At 47.1% G+C, this 17,800-nt stretch overlaps 1 protein-coding gene across 5 annotated transcripts in view; it reads left to right on the top strand.

Moving 5' to 3' along the window:
• Window positions 1–17,800, top strand: part of ttc38 (tetratricopeptide repeat domain 38) — a 146,443-nt gene that overhangs the window by 54,696 nt on the left and 73,947 nt on the right. For all 5 annotated transcript variants that reach the window (XM_072484627.1, XM_072484630.1, XM_072484626.1 and 2 more), the window contains 5 exons: window positions 2,498–2,669; window positions 5,541–5,714; window positions 13,449–13,524; window positions 15,742–15,861; window positions 16,766–16,825. In XM_072484627.1, the coding sequence (XP_072340728.1) occupies window positions 2,498–2,669; window positions 5,541–5,714; window positions 13,449–13,524; window positions 15,742–15,861; window positions 16,766–16,825 (602 nt within the window). The remainder of the gene's footprint in view (window positions 1–2,497; window positions 2,670–5,540; window positions 5,715–13,448; window positions 13,525–15,741; window positions 15,862–16,765; window positions 16,826–17,800) is intronic.

The following is a 17,800-nucleotide window of genomic DNA, read 5'->3' as shown; positions in this document are numbered from 1 at the left end:
CGTCCCATCCCCCTCCTCGGCACGCACCCCCCCCAACCTCCACCCCAGCACGGACCCCCCCCCCAACCCCCAACCTCCACCCCGGCATGGCACGGACCCCCCCAACCTCCACCCCAGCACGGACCCCCCCCCCAACCTCCACCCCAGCACGGACCCCCCCCCAACCTCCACCCCGGCACGGACCCCCCAACCTCCACCCCAGCACGGACCCCCCCCCCAACCTCCACCCCGGCACGGCACGGACCCCCCCCCAACCTCCACCCCGGCATGGCACGGACCCCCCCCACCTCCACCCCAGCACAGACCCCCCCCCCAACCTCCACCCCGGCACGGCACGGACCCCCCCCCCAACCTCCACCCCAGCACGGACCCCCCCCCAACCTCCACCCCAGCACGGACCCCCCCCAACCCCCAACCTCCACCCCGGCACGGACCCCCCCCAACCTCCACCCCGGCACGGACCCCCTCCCGGCACTCCCCCGGAGCCCAGCCTACTCTAACCCCCCCCCCCCCCCCGCCGCACACACACACACACAACCCGAGACACACCTCTCCTCACGCAATCAGACTGCGGCCACGCCATTGCCTGCCCAGAGCCAACCCCCCAGGCCGTCACTCACCTCCACGCTGGTCGGCGTGACCCTGGAGCACCGGGTCACGCCGATGAAAAGGAGGTTTGATTCACGTCGACGTGAACGGTCATCACGTCGACGGGACTTCGGCCCATCCGGAAGGGAGAATATCGGCAGGCCGAAAATCGGCTGCCTTGCGCAGACCCGTGACATTCTCCGCGGCAGCGGCGCCATTAACGCCCCGCCGACTTTTCTCCCTTCGGAGACTTCAGCAACCGGCGGGGGCGGGATTCACGGCGGCCAACGGCCATTCTCCGACCCTCTGGGGGGTCGGAAAATGACGCCCCTGGAGTACTGTGAGCAGTACTTGGTCGCCTTATTTAAGGAAAGATAGTATTTCACTGGCGGTGGTTCAGAGAAGGGTCACTTCTTTATTCTGAGAATATACCCTCTCGTCCTAGACTCTCCCATGAGGGGAAACAGTCTCTCAGCATTTACCTTGCCAAAAGGGCATAGTCACAATAAAGGAGTGCCAATTTAAGACTGAGATGAGATGTTTTGTGAATCTTCGGAACTCCTTGCCACAGAGAGCTGTGGACGCAAAGTCCTTGGGTATATTTAAGGCTGAGATACACAGATTCTTGATCAGGAAGGGAATCAGGTGCTTGGGGAAAGGGCAGGAGAATGGACGTGAGGAATATTGGATCAGCCATGATCCTACTGAATGGCAGAGCAGGCTTGAGGGGTCGAACGGCCTACTCCAGTTCCTAATTCTTATGGTCTTGAATTATCGTGAGAGGCCAAAAATGTGATTGCGTTGCCAAAATATCCAATCTGAAGGCTTTGGGATTCCTCCATTTGGCCTTGAAATCACAGGAATGTCATTGATAATCCTCCTGGAATTCCCAGCTCTGCCTTTGTATCTCCAGGACTGATGTGTTGGGTGTTCTGGATCACATACAGGTCACCAACACTTGAAGTAGTGCAACACTATTTTATTAACAGGTTAACTATTTAAACATACTTGAACTGTGGGTAAATACGATACTAGCTTTAGCTAAAGACCTTTGCCTTGTCCTAACCAGTTGATGCACTCAGCACATGGTGAATGTCTGTGTTGCAGGCTGTGAGCTCTGTCCTCCTAGCTAGCTGCTACTCAAATGAGCGGGAACTCTGATGCCCCCTGTCTTTATAGTGCGTGTGCTCTCACTGGTGATTGACTGCAGTGTTGTGTATGTTGATTGGTCCCACTGTATGTCCATCAGTATGTGTCTGCACCATGGTATACTGATGTATATTATGACAAGGACTTGAGGGACGAACATGTCTAAAAGCGCGACATCTGGCTGGGGCACAGCTGAGTCCTGGGATCCAATAGACCTCCAACTCTCCAATCTTGGGGATGGTCCTGTCTCCAACTGATGTGCATCAGAATCAGTGCAATGCTGACCAGATGGTGACCCAGAAGTCTATCTGCTAAATTCGCCCACTGAAGTGCTTGTCTTTGCAATGGTGGATGTTACCGTTGATAGCTGTGACCCGTCATCCGTGTTCTCATTGGAGATCTCCTCTGAAGTGCTGTCTAGGGTGCCCAGTTTCCCAGAACCCACCCGCCTTGACAAAAATACCAACGTCAGGGAAAGTTGGATTTACTAAAGACATTTAAATAGTCACTCCAAGGACATATTACATGAGCACTGGGCCACAGACCACCATGTTTCCTGCCCCAGGGAAAAAGTCTGTTTGGAATTGGCTAGTAAGTATAAAATTGTAGTTTTTTTAATTCGTTCATGGGACCTGGGCGTCGCTGCCTGGGACAGTATTCATTGTCCATAGTCCTGCATGTCTCCAGTTTGGTACTCCCAAAGATCAAGATCAGGAGGGGAAGATCCAGCCCCTGCTTTCTCCTTCCCTTTCTCTTTTAGTGATGGGGCAGGTGGTCATAAATGGAGCAGAGCTGATTGGCACAGGAAAATCTGTTTGGCTGGATAAAGATCTGGATGCTGCAGTCAAGAGGATGGTTGGACTTTCAAAGACACAAGAGATCACTGAGCGGGAACGTCTCCATGTGGAAGCCTTGGATTTGTTTGCAAAAGGGTAAGGAGAGTTACGTAAGGTATGATTTCAATTGTGCTTCAGTGAGGGTTTACTTTAGTGCCAGTAGCTAAGTTATTCACACACAACTTACATGAGTCTGAGAGCAGCATGGTGGCGCAGTGGGTTAGCACTGCTGCCTTATGGCGCCGAGGTCCCAGGTTTGATCCCGGCTCTGGGTCACTGTCCGTGTGGAGTTTGCACATTCTCCCTGTGTCTGCGTGGGTTTTGCCCCCACAACTCAAAGATGTGCAGGGTAGGTAGATTGGCCATGCTAAATTGCCCCTTAATTGGAAAAAATTAATTGGGTACTCTAAATTTATTTTTAAAAACTTACATGAGTCTGATTGTTGAAGGGTTAATTGACTTTGTATGGAAAGTGATTTGGATATCAGTAGTACAGTGCTATCATTTATACTGCCAAGCTTATGGTAGGCAATGATCAACAATAAAATAATACATATTAGTGTCACAAGTGGGCTTACATTAACACTGCAATGAAGTTACTGTGAAAATCCCCTAGTCGCCACACTACGACACCTGTTCGGGGACACAGAGGGAGAGTTCATAATGTCCAATTCGCCTAACAAACACATCTTTCGGGACTTGTGGGAGGAAGTGGGAGCACCTGGAGGAAACCCACGCAGACACGGGGAGAATGTGGAGACTCCGCACAGACAGTGACCCAAGCTGGGAATCGAACCCGGGTCCATGGCACTATGAAGCAACAGTGCTAACCACTGTGTTACCGTGCCACCCATTGGATAGTTAAAACTATCCAAATTAAAATATGCATGAGACAAGTGTCAATAGTTACCAGCTTCTCTACATTGTGTATACACTCCACAGCCTTACTGTGAGCTCATATTCCCCTCAGCAATGACAGCGTAGGAAGAGGAGTTCCTTGTGGAGTTTTCCATTGCAATGTGCCCTCCACTGCAGGCAGAGCGATCTCAGCAGACGCTCGCTTCAAAAGAGAGGGCTTGAATTTACAGAGCATCTTTCATGATCTCAGGATATCCCAGATGCTTGCCAGTTATGGTCCCAATCACAGAATGTCAAAAAGTGTAGGAGCTAATTTGCATACAATGATGTGATCATGAGCAGACAATCTGTGATAGTGATTGGGTGAAGGTGATAGATAGCTCAGACTGGAAACGTCCATCGGTGCATTCAATGAGAAGAGGAGCTTCGGGGAGAATAATAGCACAAACTGTGAAACTACTGATGGGAATCCATTTAAATGAAAGCATGAGAATTAAAAGGATCAGAGTTTGTTGTAAGAACAGGGCTGACAAAATGCTGGATAGATTTCTGTGTACAATAATCTGGGAACAAAAACATTACAGGTTTAATATTTTCAATTGTGTAGTTCAGTTTGTGACAAACACAACCAATTTCCAACAGCAAATTCGCGAGGTGAGTTCTGAATTTCAAAGTATTTACATTTGGAGCAGCACGGTGGCACAGTGGTTAGCACTGTTGTCTCACAGTCCCAGGGTCCCAGGTTCAAATCCGGCCTCGGGTGACTGTGTGGAATTTGCACTTTCTCCCTGAGTCTGCACGTTTTCCTCCGGGTGCTCTGGTTTCCTTCCACAGTCAAAGCTGTGCAGTTTGGGTGAATTGGCCATGCTGAATTGCCCCTTAGTGCCCAAAGGTTAGGTGGGGTTACTGGGTTACGGGGATAGGGTGAAGGCATGGGCTAAAGCTTAAGTAGGGTGCTCTTTCCAAGGGCCGGTGCAGACTCAATGGGCTGAATAGCCTCCTTCTGCACTATAACTTCTATGATTTTCAATAAAGCCACTTCTTACCTTCCAGCACCAGAAACCAAATACCACTGCTGACAGTGGTATTATTCTAACAGTGAGTCAGTGCTGTGTAAATGTTAAATCCTTCACCTGTACATTAAATCCTGGCTAATTGGATAAATATTTGAAGAGGCAAATGTGCAGGGCTATGGGGAAAGAACTGGGGGGAGTGGGATTAATTGAACAGGCAATTTCCCATAACCATTCCCATCACCATAAAAGTCAATATAAAGATTCAGTTCGCAATGTTCTAAGTCTTATTTTGGGTCAATAAACGTTTTGCACCTTGTTAAAATCCAGTCACAGAGAGGAATAATACCAGCAGATGTTCCTGCAATGTCGCGCTCGGAAAATGAAGTGATATACTGCTTTGTATTAACAGAAGTATCATATTATTTCCTAACATTTAATAGCTGTTGGGATGAAATGGTGCTTAAGTCATAGGTCACGTTAAGGCCACAAAGGCTAATTGCTTTCGACAATCTTGAGTTTCAATTAGTTTTTAATTACTGTTCAGTAACAGAAGTCACCAATTGGAAGGCACCTGAGTTTCTGCCTCCAACATTTATATGAATAAAACTGCCTTTCTTTTTATTTTACACACCTGTACACTTCGAAGTGTTCAGGACAATTTTTGAGTTCTGTGCTAATCAAAGGGGCATTGGGGTGGTTATTTGCTATGCTTCCTGGCCCTGTTAATGGGAGACCTTAACCAATTTCCATGGTTGGGAGTCATTTTCATGGCCATGATGTCATTTCAATAATACCAGCAACGTGCTGGTAGATGGCGGAAAATCCAGAATCTTCCCTGCGGAACTGACTCAGAGATCCGTAATGAAAGGAGGCAAGGCAATCTGGGGGAACAGAGGGACTGGCAGCAAGTGGAAAGATTCCAGTGTGGCCATTTGTCTGTTACACTCTAGGTTGGTCCGAATCATTTATGTGAAGATTAGCATGTTTGTCAAGTTTCAGCTGAAACTGTGTTGCCTGGTTTAAAATGAATTTACCATCTTGAATCGACCAAGAATAAAAGTTACAATATTTTTCGTACTTATAAATCCTTTAGATGTCTACCAAAGGCATGCAATGTCTGGGAAGAGATCTTGTTGTATCAGCCAACCGATCTTCTGGCATTGAAGATGTCTCAAGATACCTACTATTATCTGGGTTACAGCCAACAGCTAAGAGATTCCATAGCACGGGTCCTTCCTCACTGGACACCACAGATTCCTCTCTATGGGTAAGTATGTCATCTTAGTGCAAGAAAATATTTCGGCAACATTTTTAAGTAGTTGCTCAGCCAATTGGCTTGGTTAAGCCTTGTTGTTCAACGGCTGAATTGCTTTGCTTTTTTGTACTGACAAAGTAGATGGTTATTTTGATCTCCTATTTAATTGGTTTCATTCATTCATCTGAGATCTGTTCAAAGGCGGGTCTTTGTCATGTTGTCAGCCAATGCTTCATCCTGAGATGTTCTCTGGCAATTTTTGTCAGTGCTGGTTTCCGTTGTCCTCCACTCTCCGGGGCAGAGCAAGAAGGCAGGTCCCAAGTCACCACAGCCAGGATGGGAATCAGTGGGAATCATGCCGTTGGTGTTATTCTGAACTGCATGCTGGTCACTAACTGAGCTAACCGCTCCCTTTTAATTGGTTTTTTTAAAGACAGGAAATAGGAAAATGTTCTATTCTCTGAAATTGCAATGCCTCATAGATATCCAGTTCTTAACTGTTAGTTTTGTTCTTAATCTGATTCGCTTGGTGATGCTACACAACGCAATGGAGGATATCCTCTGTGTAAATATGACAGAATTGGCATGGTGTCACTGGATGGGATCTTTGTGGCACCATCAGTTACTAAAATGATAATGTTTTTTAAAAATTGAGGCACATGGGTTGCCTGTAAGCAAGTGACAGCTACATCGCTGCTGAACAATTGGTCAAGCAGATGCACTGTTGCTAATGAAATGGGTACAAGAAGGTTGTGTTACAATTATTTCCCCTTTTGATACTCTGGTGCACCAGACCTTACAGGATGTGGCAGCCAGTCTGAGTGCTGTGTACATTACTCAAAGGGTCTGCTCAAAAGCATGAAAGAAGACTGCATCTATGAAGGGTTTTGGCAAGCTCAGACCATCCAGCAGTATTGCATACAAGGTAGATGATCCAAGATTCCATCTCACAGACAGCTACATATTAACCACAGTTACAGCTAGTATATACTTCACGCCTTTAACATAAAAAAAGCAAGGTGCTTCATATGAGGGTTTGAAAGCAAAATTTGACAGTCACATATGGATTTGTTCCAAATGACCAAAAGTTTGTTCAATTGTTAAGTTTTAAGGAGCACTTTGGTGAAGGAAAACAAAGGGGAGGTGGAAGGGTTTGGGAAAGAAATTCCAAAACTTAGGTTCTTGCGGCTGAGGGCATGGCTACTAATGATGCAGTTATTAAATTAGGTCAGAATTAAAGGAGCATAGATATCCCAGAGGCTTGTGGGGCTAGAGAGGGGAAAGAGATAGGGAGGGGTGAGGCCATGGACGGACTTGAAAATGAGGTTAGGAATTTTAAAAGGCATTGCATAACAGGGAGCCAATGTAGATCAGTGAGCACAGGAGTAATGGTTGGACAGGACTTGATATGAGGTAGGACATGAGCAGCAGAGTTTTGGATGACCTCAAGAATATCAAGGGTCGAATGTCGGAGGCAGGCCCAGAGTCCATTAGAGTCCAGGGCGGCACTGTAGAATAGTGATTAGCACTGTTGCTTCACAGGACCGGGGTCCCGAGTTCGATTCCCACTTGGGCGGAGTCTGCACGTTACCCCCGTGTCTGTGTAGGTTTCCACCACATGCTCCAGTTTCCTCCCACAGGTCCCGAAAGATGTGCTGTTAAGTGAATTGGACATTCTGAATTCTCCCTCAGCATACCCAAACAGGCGCCGGACTGTGGCGACTAGGGGAATTTCATAGTAACTTCATTGCAGTGTTAATGTAAGCCTACTTATGACAATAATAAAGATTATTAGATTAGCCAAGTCTACAGGTAAAAATTGCAGGGATGACTGTTTCAGCGGCAGATAAGCTAAGGAAGGGATTGAATTGGTAAAAGTTGTGTGGTGGAAATGGGCAGTTTTGGGGATGGCATTGATGTAAGGATAAGGGTCTCAAAGTATAATGGACTTCTAATTTAAAGAACTCTAAGGTCCAAATTGTTAATTTCTAACACTAGGGTCCTCACTTGTGCTTGCCTTACAAGGTAAAAATAACTAGTATTTATGAATCAAGTAGGAAAAGGGACGGGGATGTAAAACAGGAATTCAGGGAGCTAGGGTGGAAGCTGAGAGCCAGGACAGACCGTGTTGTCATCTCTGGTTTGCTGCCAGTGCCACGTATTAGTGAAGTGAGGAACAGGGAGAGAGTGCATTTAAACACGTGGCTACAGGGATGGTGTAGGAGGGAGGGTTTCAGTTACTTGGATAATTGGAGCACATTCTGGGGAAGGTGGGACCTGTACAAACAGGACGGGTTACACCTGAACCAGAGGGGCACCAATATCCTAGGAGGGAAATTTGCTACAGCTCTTTGGGGAGGTTTAAACTAATTTGGCAGGGGGGATGGAAAACTGATCTGTAGTCCAGGAGATAGCGTTGCTGGAGTTCAGGAAGTTGAGGGTAGTGCAGTACTGAGGAAGGTACCAAGGTCACAAGAGTGGACCTGCAGGCATGAAGGTGGTTTGAAGTGTGTTGACTTGAATGCGAGGAGCATCAGGAATAAGGTTGGTGAGTTTGAAGCATGGATTGGTACCTGGGACTACGATGTTGTGGCCATTATGGAGATGTGGATGGAACAGGGGCAGGAATGGTTGTTGGAGGTTCCGGAATTTAGATGTTTCAGTAAGATTAGGGAAGGTGGTAAAAGAGGTGGAGGAGTAGCATTGTTAATCAAGGATAGTATAATGGCTGCAGAAAGGCAGTTTTAGGAGGATCTGTCTACTGAGGTAGTGTGGGCTGAAGTTAGAAATAGGAAAGGAGCGGTCACTTTGTTAGGAGTTTTCTATAGGCCCCCAAACAGTAACAGAGGTGTGGAGGAAAAGATTGCAATGCAGATTTTGGATAGGTGCGGTAGTAGTTGTCATGGGTGACTTTAACTTTCCAAATATTGATTGGAACCACTATAATTCGAATAGTTTGGATAGGGCTGTATTTATCCAGTGTGTGCAGGAGGGTTTCCTCACACAATATGTGGATAGACCTACAAGAGGCGGGGCCACATTGGATTTGGTACTGGGGTAGATTTAGTTGTGGGAGAGCAATTTGGAAATAGTGACCACAATTCGGTGACTTTCACTATAGCAATGGAGAGGGATAGGAACATATGGCAGGACAAGGTTTATAACTGGGGGAAGGGTAATTACGATGCGATTAGGCAAGAATTGGGGAGCATAAGATGGAAACAGGAACTGTCAGGGATAGGCACAATTGAGATGTGGAGCTTTTTCAAGGAGCAAATACTGCATGTCCTTGATATGTATGTCCGTCAGGCAGGGAGGAAATGGTCGAGTGAGGGAACCATGGTTTACAAAAGAGGTTGAATGTCTTGTCAAGAGGAAGAAGGGAGCTTATGTAAGGATGAGAAAACAAGGTTCAGTTAGGGCACTTGAGGGATACAAGATAGCTAGGAAGGAGCTCAAGAAAGGGCTTAGGAGAGCTAGGAGGGGGCATGAGAAGTCCTTGGCGGGTAGGATCAAGGGAAACCCTAAGGCTTTTTACACTTATGTGAGGAATAAAAGAATGACCAAAGTGAAATTAGGGCCGGTCAAGGACAGTAGTGGGAACGTGTGCATGGAGTCTGAAGATATAGGAGAGGCCCTAAATGAATGCTTTTCTTCAGTGTTCACAAAGGAGAGGGGCCATGTTTTTGAGGAGGGTAGTGCGATACAGGCCGGTAGGCTGGAGGAGATAGATATTCGGAAGGAAGATGTGTTAGAAATTTTGAGAAGCCTGAGGATTGATAAGTCCCCTGGGCCTGATGGGATATATCCTAGGATTCTTTGGGAGGCGATGGATGAGATTACAGAGCCTTTGGCTTTGATCTTTATGTCCTCACTGTCTACAGGAATAGTGCCAGAAGACTGGCATGGCATTGAGGGAAATTTGGCCGATTGGATCAGTAACTGGCTATCACATAGAAGACAGAGGGTGGTGGTAGATGGTAAATTTTCATCCTGGAGCCCAGTCACCAGCGGTGTACCACAGGGATCAGTGGTGGGTCCTCTGCTATTTGTGATTTTTATCAATGACTTGAATGATGGAGTTGAAGGTTGGGTTAGTAAATTTGCTGATGTCACCAAGATTGATGGGGTAGTGGATAATATGGAGGGCTGTTGTAGGCTGCAAAGAGAGATTGACAGGATGCAGAGCTGGGCTGAAAAGTGGCAGATGGAGTTTAACCCTGATAAGTGTGTGGTGATTCATTTTGGTAGGACAAATTTGAATGCGGATTACAGAGTTAACGGCAGGGTTCTGAAGAATGTGGAGGAGCAGAGAGATCTCGGAGTTCATGTCCATAGATCTCTGAAAGTTGCCACCCAAGTGGATAGAGCCATGAAGAAAGCCTATTGTGTGTTAGCATTTATTAACAGGGGGATTGAGTTTAAGAGCCGTGAGGTTATGCTGCAACTGTGCAAGACCTTGGTTAGACCACATTTGGAGTATTTTGTGCAGTTCTGGTCACCTCATTATAGGAAGGATGTGGAAGCATTGGAAAGGGTGCAAAGGAGATTTACCAGGATGCTGCCTGGATTGGAGGGTAGGTCTTATGAGGAAAGGTTGAGGGAGCTAGGGCTTTTCTCATTGGAGCGAAGGAGGATGAGAGGTGACTTAATTGAGGTGTATAAGATGATGAGAGGGATAGAGTGGACGTTCAGCGACTTTTTCCTCGGGTGGATGTAGGTGTTACAAGGGGGCATAACTATAAGGTTCATGGTGGAAGAGGGATGTCAGAGGTAGGTTCTTTACTCAGAGAGTGGTTGGGGTGTGGAATGCTCTCCCAGCTATGGTAGTGGAGTCGGACACTTTAGGAACTTTCAAGCGGTTATTGGATAGGCATATGGAGTGCACTAGAATGATTGGGAGCAGGTTGATTTGATCTTAGTTTCAGACTAGTTCGGCACAACATCGTGGGCCGAAGGGCCTGCACTGTGCTGTTCAGTTCTATGTTCTATGTAAGTATGAATCAAGAAACTAGTATTTATGAATCATGCGCAGCACGGTGGCACAGTGGTTAGCACTGCTGTCTCACAGCGTCAGTGACCCAGGTTCAATTCCGGTCTTGGGTGACTGTGTGAAGTTTGCACTTTCTCCTCGTGTCTGCCTGGATTCCCTCTGGGTGCTCCGGTTTCCTCCCACAGTCCAAAGATGTGCAGGTTAGGTTAATTGACCATGCTAAATTGCCCTTAGTGTCCGAAGGTTGGGTGGAGTTACAGAGATAGGGCAGTAGCGCAGGCCTAGATTGGGCTCTTTCGAAGGGTTGGTGCAGACTCGATGGGCCAAACAGCCTCCTTCTGCATTTTAAGAATTCTATGAATTCCAAGTAAAATTAAGCAAGATTTTACATCTACTTAACAAGAAGCAGTGAAACAACATAGAAGTTTCTCATCTCCCAAGATCCCGAGAAGCTCTTGGTGATACCAGCACAGGCAATATTTTTCTCTGTGTCTTTAAAGTGCTGTTGAACTGTGTACAGAAGAGTCATACAACAGAAGTCATGGCATCGCTGTGCCAACAGACACTAATTTTCCAACTGTTATCCCTCAGTCTCTCCTTCCTCCTTCCTTTTTTGGAGATATGTCCACATTCACCCCTCCTAATGGTTACAGGAGGAAAATCGTTGTGTCACTCCACCTCTGTAACTAGAGCTAAATAAACTAACATCCATTTTCCCTGGGCCATTCAGAGTTTACATTGCATCACATTTCCTTCCAGACACCAAAGAAGGCGTAAATAAAGTCACATACTCTTGTCAACATATTCTAACCTAAGCTTGGCAGATACCAGAAAATAAAAGTTCCCTCCCCGGGTCCAGATCAATTAAAACAATACATAGTTTGTTTAAACATAATGTCATCTTAAGGTCAGACTATTTTAGCCATTCCTTCAAACTGATTTTTTAAAAACCCTAATTATATTGTGGCCATTGAGACACATACGGCTGCTTCAGCTCAAGACTCAAAGAAACTCAGTCATTAAAACAAAAAAACAATTTTGTTTTTTCACAAACAACTTGCCCTCGTGTAAAGCAATCCGGCTGAGCAGAAATTAATCTGAACCGTTTAATTTAAACTGTGGTTACAGAATTATATTTATAAATATTTCAGATTCTCAAAATCAGTAGATTTATCAAAATCTTACACAGATGACTGGTCGGATGCTCACTTTGAGGTTGGATATGTCACCAAGGTTGCAAACATCTTGGTTCAGGTTCAGGGAGTAGCCAGGGAGATGGATTAAGTTGATGGCGAGGACAGAGTTTATGGCAGAAAAAAGAAAATGAGCTGAATTTCTGTTCTGGCATTGTGACACTGATATCAGAAGCATTTCCAGGTCCAGGCCTTGGGCACAAGCAGGCTAATCTGTGGCCAGAATGTGCACTTGCTGCCCAATTAGTGGCAGCAGAGGCATGGCAGAAGCAGGAAAGTAGCAATTTGGGTGTGATTTAAAGGCATGCCTTCAGGCATCAAAGCTCTAAGCGCGGAATGCTTTTTTAAAACGTCTCTGCTTCCCACTCTTTAACACACTCTTTCTTTAAGTCACTCCTTTTCCTCTTTGACCAAACTTTTTATACTGTCCTAATGTTTCCTCATGTGTCTTTGTGTCAAATTTTGTTTCAAAACAGTCCTGTGAAGTGCTTTGGGATTTTTCCCTATTAAAGGTGTATAAATATTTTGTTGCATATGTGGGGCTGAATTCTCCGCACGCCGATGCCGAAATCGTGTTCAGCAACAGGGCGGAGAATCCAGTTTCACGCATGAAATCGGGACCGACGCCGTTTCCAAAGTTGTCTACCCCCCTGAAAAGCGGCATATTCGGGGAGTACGCCGTGCCGAGTATCCACCATCTGAGGCCATTGCTTGAGGCCCGCCCCGCTATTCTACACCCCCAATCGGCCGAAGTCCTGACGGGGTATTTCTAATGTGGTCCCACTGTCCCTGATACCCGCATGGCGGCTGCAGACTCCAGTCTGCAGCTGCCACAGTCGGGGGTGGGCCGATCGGAGGGCAGGGGAGGGCTTTTATGGTGCGGGCGGTCCGGGTCAGGCATGTGGCCGATCGGGGGCACTATTTCCGCGGTCCAGATCTGAGTCCGCCATGGGGCAGGGCGCGACCGCTGGAGGCCACTGCCGTGCACATGCGCAGCCTCTGATCCGGACGTGCGGGAGGCCATAGCAGCAGCTGGAGCTGCAAGCTCCATGACAGCAGCCTGCTAGCCCCCTGCAAGGCTGTGAATCTGTGGCCTTTTGACGTCACATTTTCTGGCGTAAAAGACCAGTTTTCATGACGGCGTGGGGACATAGTCCCGAAAACAGAGAATCCAGCCCGTGGTTTCAAACATGTTGGGGGTAAATCTCGACTTTGTGCAATAGTGTAAAACAGGGACGGATTCTCTGATCCGAGTTCACCCCACCATTGCTGGCAGCAAGAATGGAGAATTTGGTTCTCAGCCAAAACTCCACTCACTGCAGCGGGACCACGGAATCCACTGGCGTGAACGGACGGAGAATTCCAGCCCAGGAATTAGTAAGTTGGCAATCTGCTTTATTTCTCATCTCATTTTTAGTTCCATCAACACCTCCATTCAGCACAGGCATATCAGGTGGCAGCTGAAGGGCACCCATCTTACAGTATATTAATAGTTTATTAAAGCAACCATAGACCAGAATTAAAAGACATTAATTTGTATTGTGTTCTCGCCCCATTCAGCTATTTGAAAGGGATGTACTCATTTGGGCTCGTGGAGACTAACTTTTATGACCTGGCAGAGAAAGCAGCCAAAGAGGTAAGTGATAACTTTAATATATCGCTAGAGTTTTTTTTTGATGAATCACACGTTCATTGCATCGATTACCATCTGTTTATACCACATGAAAACTGGAATTCTCTCGTGCAACCTCCTAATGACCTGTTCAGTAAACACCAACACTGATCAATGTATCTCCTGGTTCAAAATACAACTGTATAAAACATCGCAGGTGGGATACTCCAGTCCCATGCCGGCTCACGGATTTCCCAGCGACGAGTGGTGCTGTCAACGGCAAATCCCGCTGACAACAGCAGGACCAGTAAATCCTTCTGGCGGGCGGCTTCTGCCGCCGAAAAACACGTGGCGGGCTGTTGGTAAATCCTGCCCTGCGATATCGACCACTGCAAAAGGGGTTCACATGAGTCACGTAGGGTGTTGGACGGTCCTACAGTAGGAGTGAACCATTTTGGATGGCATGTAGCAATCAAAAAGAGGGATGCAAGTTTGAGAAATTAAGTTCACAAGGAAGGGAAGGGGAACCCTTTTTCTCTTCTCTTGAAGGAGAAAAATGTAGCTGGCTTTTCTACACTATAATAGAAGCTGATTAATTTAAATGCCAAATAGTGCAGTTTAAATAAAACAGAGCTTGTGGGAAACCCCTCCATAAAATTCCCTGACAAATAAAGCATGATAGAAATAAATGTGTAAACAATGGAAGTAAGTGATATTACATATACAGATGTGCACAAACAGAAAAATGTGTTATTTGTTAAAAAGTGTTGTTTGCAGCAAAGGAATTCATGGGGTTGGACCGAGGGATCTCTGCCTGGGTGCATATACCATTCATTATTCTCTACTGTTGGGATATTTTGCCAATCCTTTGCATCGAGCGCACTCTCACTGACCCCACATATGTCAAAGGACATTGAAGATCCGTGTAACTGAAACACACACATTCAGAGACATAGGGCTGTAATTTCTAAGCTCTTACAATTATAGAATCATTGAATTTATAATGCAGAAGGAAGCCATTCGGCCCATCGAGTCTGCATCGGCCCTTGGAAAGAATACCCTTCTCAAGTCCACGCCTTCACCCCATCACCCTATCCCCGTAACCCAGTACCCCAACGATCCACTTCGGAACACCCCCAACCACCCGGAAATTCCAGGTAAGGATTATACGACAATTGCCTTCAGACTTAGTGCAGTGCAGACTTCCCCTGGGCAATTTCCCCGCGGAGGGGACCATCAAAACAAAGGGATTTAAATCGCAAAGTTTGGATGGTTTCGACTGTGTTACATCGATAGTTGCCAAGAAAAAGTTAAAAGAATTAAAACGGCAGCACGGTAGCACAAGTGGATAGCACTGTGGCTTCACAGCACCAGGGTCCCAGGTTCGATTTCCCGCTGAGTCACTGTCTGTATGGAGTCTGCACGTTCTCCCAGTGTCTGCGTGGGTTTCGTCCGGGTGCTCCGGTTTCCTCCCACAGTCCAAAGACATGCAGGTTAGGTGGATTGGCCATGATAAATTGCCCTTAGTGACCAAAAAGGTTAGGAGGGGTTACTGAGATAGGGTGGAAGTGAGGGCTTAAGTGGGTCGGTGCAGACTCGATGGGCCAAATGGGCTCCTTCTGCACTGTATGTTCTGTGTTCTGTGTAAAACCAATTTTAACTTTTTGGTAACTATTATCAGTCTTGCACCAATCCTGACCACCGACCCCAAAGGAATAACCATGACCCCTCGTACCCAATACACTCCCTGACTCCTCTTTCCACAAGGCCGCCATTCTTGCCTCCCCCAAGGCCCGATCCGTCCCAATATCCCACTCCCTCTCCCCAGGGCCTGACCTGACTGGAGCCCCCCACCACACCAAGACCAGACCCAGCCTGACAATCAGCCCCCCCAATCCTACCCACATACCTTATATAGTTATCTTCTCCCTGCCTTATCAACGACCTTTAAACCTGGCTGAACCTTTAAACTTATTGGTTTAAAAATGGGGCGTGGCTGACCTACCTGCAACTCTACGGCCTTTTACGCTAGGTTCTAGGGACATGTTGCACTGCTCAGTTTGCGCCCGTCTTGAGTCGGAAGGTCGGGTGAGATCGGATCGCCTGGGCTTCAAGATAAGAACGAGCAGCAGAATGGGAATCCAACTTAATTGCCGTTCCACCAGAAATTACGACCCAATGTCTTTCAACATCCTCAGTGCAAATGTTTGTCTCTCTTTTTCCCCTCTATCTCCTCTATAGGGCTTGGCTCTAAACCCAAGTGATGCCTGGTCTGTGCATACCCTGGCACATGTGTATGAGATGAATGCGAATGTGGACAATGGATTAAAGTTTTTAAAGGAGATGGAAAACAACTGGAAGGTAAATCTAAGAAAGCCAAGTGAAGATAAGTAGTTCCTGATCGAGCCCCATTAAAAACGATGAATGTAATTAGGACAGCAGCGGGAACAGCAGAATAGAGCACCATGGCAATGAATTTCACTCAGTTCCAATCATCTCTAGGGAGGTTGGTTGTTTCTGTTCAGTCTTCCCAAAGGCAAGGGAGCAGAAAAACATTGGAAGGAAAATTGGGTTTCTGTTATTTACTTCCTAACAGTTTGGGAAGCAAATTGCTCACCTTCTTTTGCAACCTCAATTGCTGAATTCTTGGTGAGAAAATGTAGGGGAAGGCATTTTCATAGAATCATAGAATCCGTACAGTGCAGAAGGAGGCGATTCGGCCTATCAAGTCAGCACCGATCCATGTCCTATCCTATCCCTGCAACCCCATAACTTAACCTTCACATCCTGAACACTAAGGGCAATTTAGCCAATCCACCTACCCCGTACATTCAGGAAACTGAAACCAGACTAATAATGAACAACTGCTTTTTGAAAAATAGCTCTACCAAGGTAGGGGTATAGCACAGTAGTTAGCATTGTTGCTTCACAGTGCCAGGGACCCGGGTTCGATTCCTGGCTTGGGCCATGTCTGTCTGCACATTCTCCCCGTGTCTGCGTGGGTTTCCTCCGGGTGCTCACGTTTCCTCCCACAAGTCCCGAAAGACGTATTTGGTTGGGTGAATTGGAAAATCTGAATTCTCCCTCAGTGTACCCGAACAGGCGCCGGAATGTGGCGACTCGGGGATTCTCACAGTAACCTCAGTGCAGTGTTAATGTAAGCCTACTTGTGATTATTTTTATTAATAGGTGATGGAATGGTGAAAAAATCAAATATAATATATTTATGGAAATGTTTTAATAATTGCTTTTCTTCTATTCACAGGGATCTGACATGCTCAGTTGTCATATTTATTGGCACTGGGCACTCTACCACATTGAAAAGGTTTGGAAGTGATTTGGACTCTTGCACCATCCCATGTTTGTTTGTACCTGCTAATTATCATGTTACACTTAATAGCCACCATAAATACATTGCAAGCTTTCCTACTGGCGTGCTATCAGTCGGCCCACCCGCGATGCTCCGGCCCAATGGGGCGGGTTCCTGATGGCGAGGGCCACGTGTGGTTCCAACGGTTGGGAACCCGGCGTGCTGGCTGTGGACTGTGTCCAGAGCCACCACTCCCGTCATCGTATCGTAATTTTTTGAAAATAATCCTGTTGATTAACCTTTTTGAATACCGTTAAGTTAACGCATAACTAGGGTTGCCAACACAGATTGGACCCGGGAGATACTGTCACATGACATATGGTGCAATCTTCAAATTTTATTTTGTTTACTTAATGGCTTGATGACTGCTCTCTTATTGTAACAAATAGTATTCTGAGGTTGGAAATGCTCAGGTTGGACTTGACAAACTGGTCACTGCCCAAGTACCATATAATTGTGATGTGGGGCGCGATTCTCCGACCCCCCGCCGGGTCGGAGAATCGCCGGGGGGGGGCGGCGTTAATCCCGCCCCGACGCCACCCACGATATTCTCCAGCAGCCAACAATTCGCCCCAACGGGAATCGCGGCGCGCGCCTCGCAGAATAGCGAGGACCGGCGCGACGCTATGGGCCCCGAGGCTGCTCCAATTCTCCGGGCCGGATGGGCCGAAATCCCATGGTCACGCCGGCGTAAATCAAACCGCCTAGTTAACGGCGTCAACTAGTCGTGCTGGTTGACACCGGCCAGCGCGGAATTTGGAGTTTGCGTGGGGCGGCCCCGGAAGGGGGGGGAGGGGGGGAGAGTGCCGGGGAGGGGTGGAGGGTGCATGCCGGAAGGGGGGGGGGTGAGCGTGAGTGCCTGTGAGTGTGCGTGGCGGGGAGGGGGGGTGAGTGTGAGTGCCAGGGAGGGAGTGTGAGTGTGAGTGCCGG

This window comes from Scyliorhinus torazame, chromosome 19 (assembly GCF_047496885.1).
Source record: "Scyliorhinus torazame isolate Kashiwa2021f chromosome 19, sScyTor2.1, whole genome shotgun sequence".
Taxonomy (NCBI): Eukaryota; Metazoa; Chordata; class Chondrichthyes; order Carcharhiniformes; family Scyliorhinidae; genus Scyliorhinus; species Scyliorhinus torazame.
The sequence above is the reverse complement of the archived record's forward strand: the minus strand, read 5'-3'. Positions and strand labels throughout refer to the sequence as shown.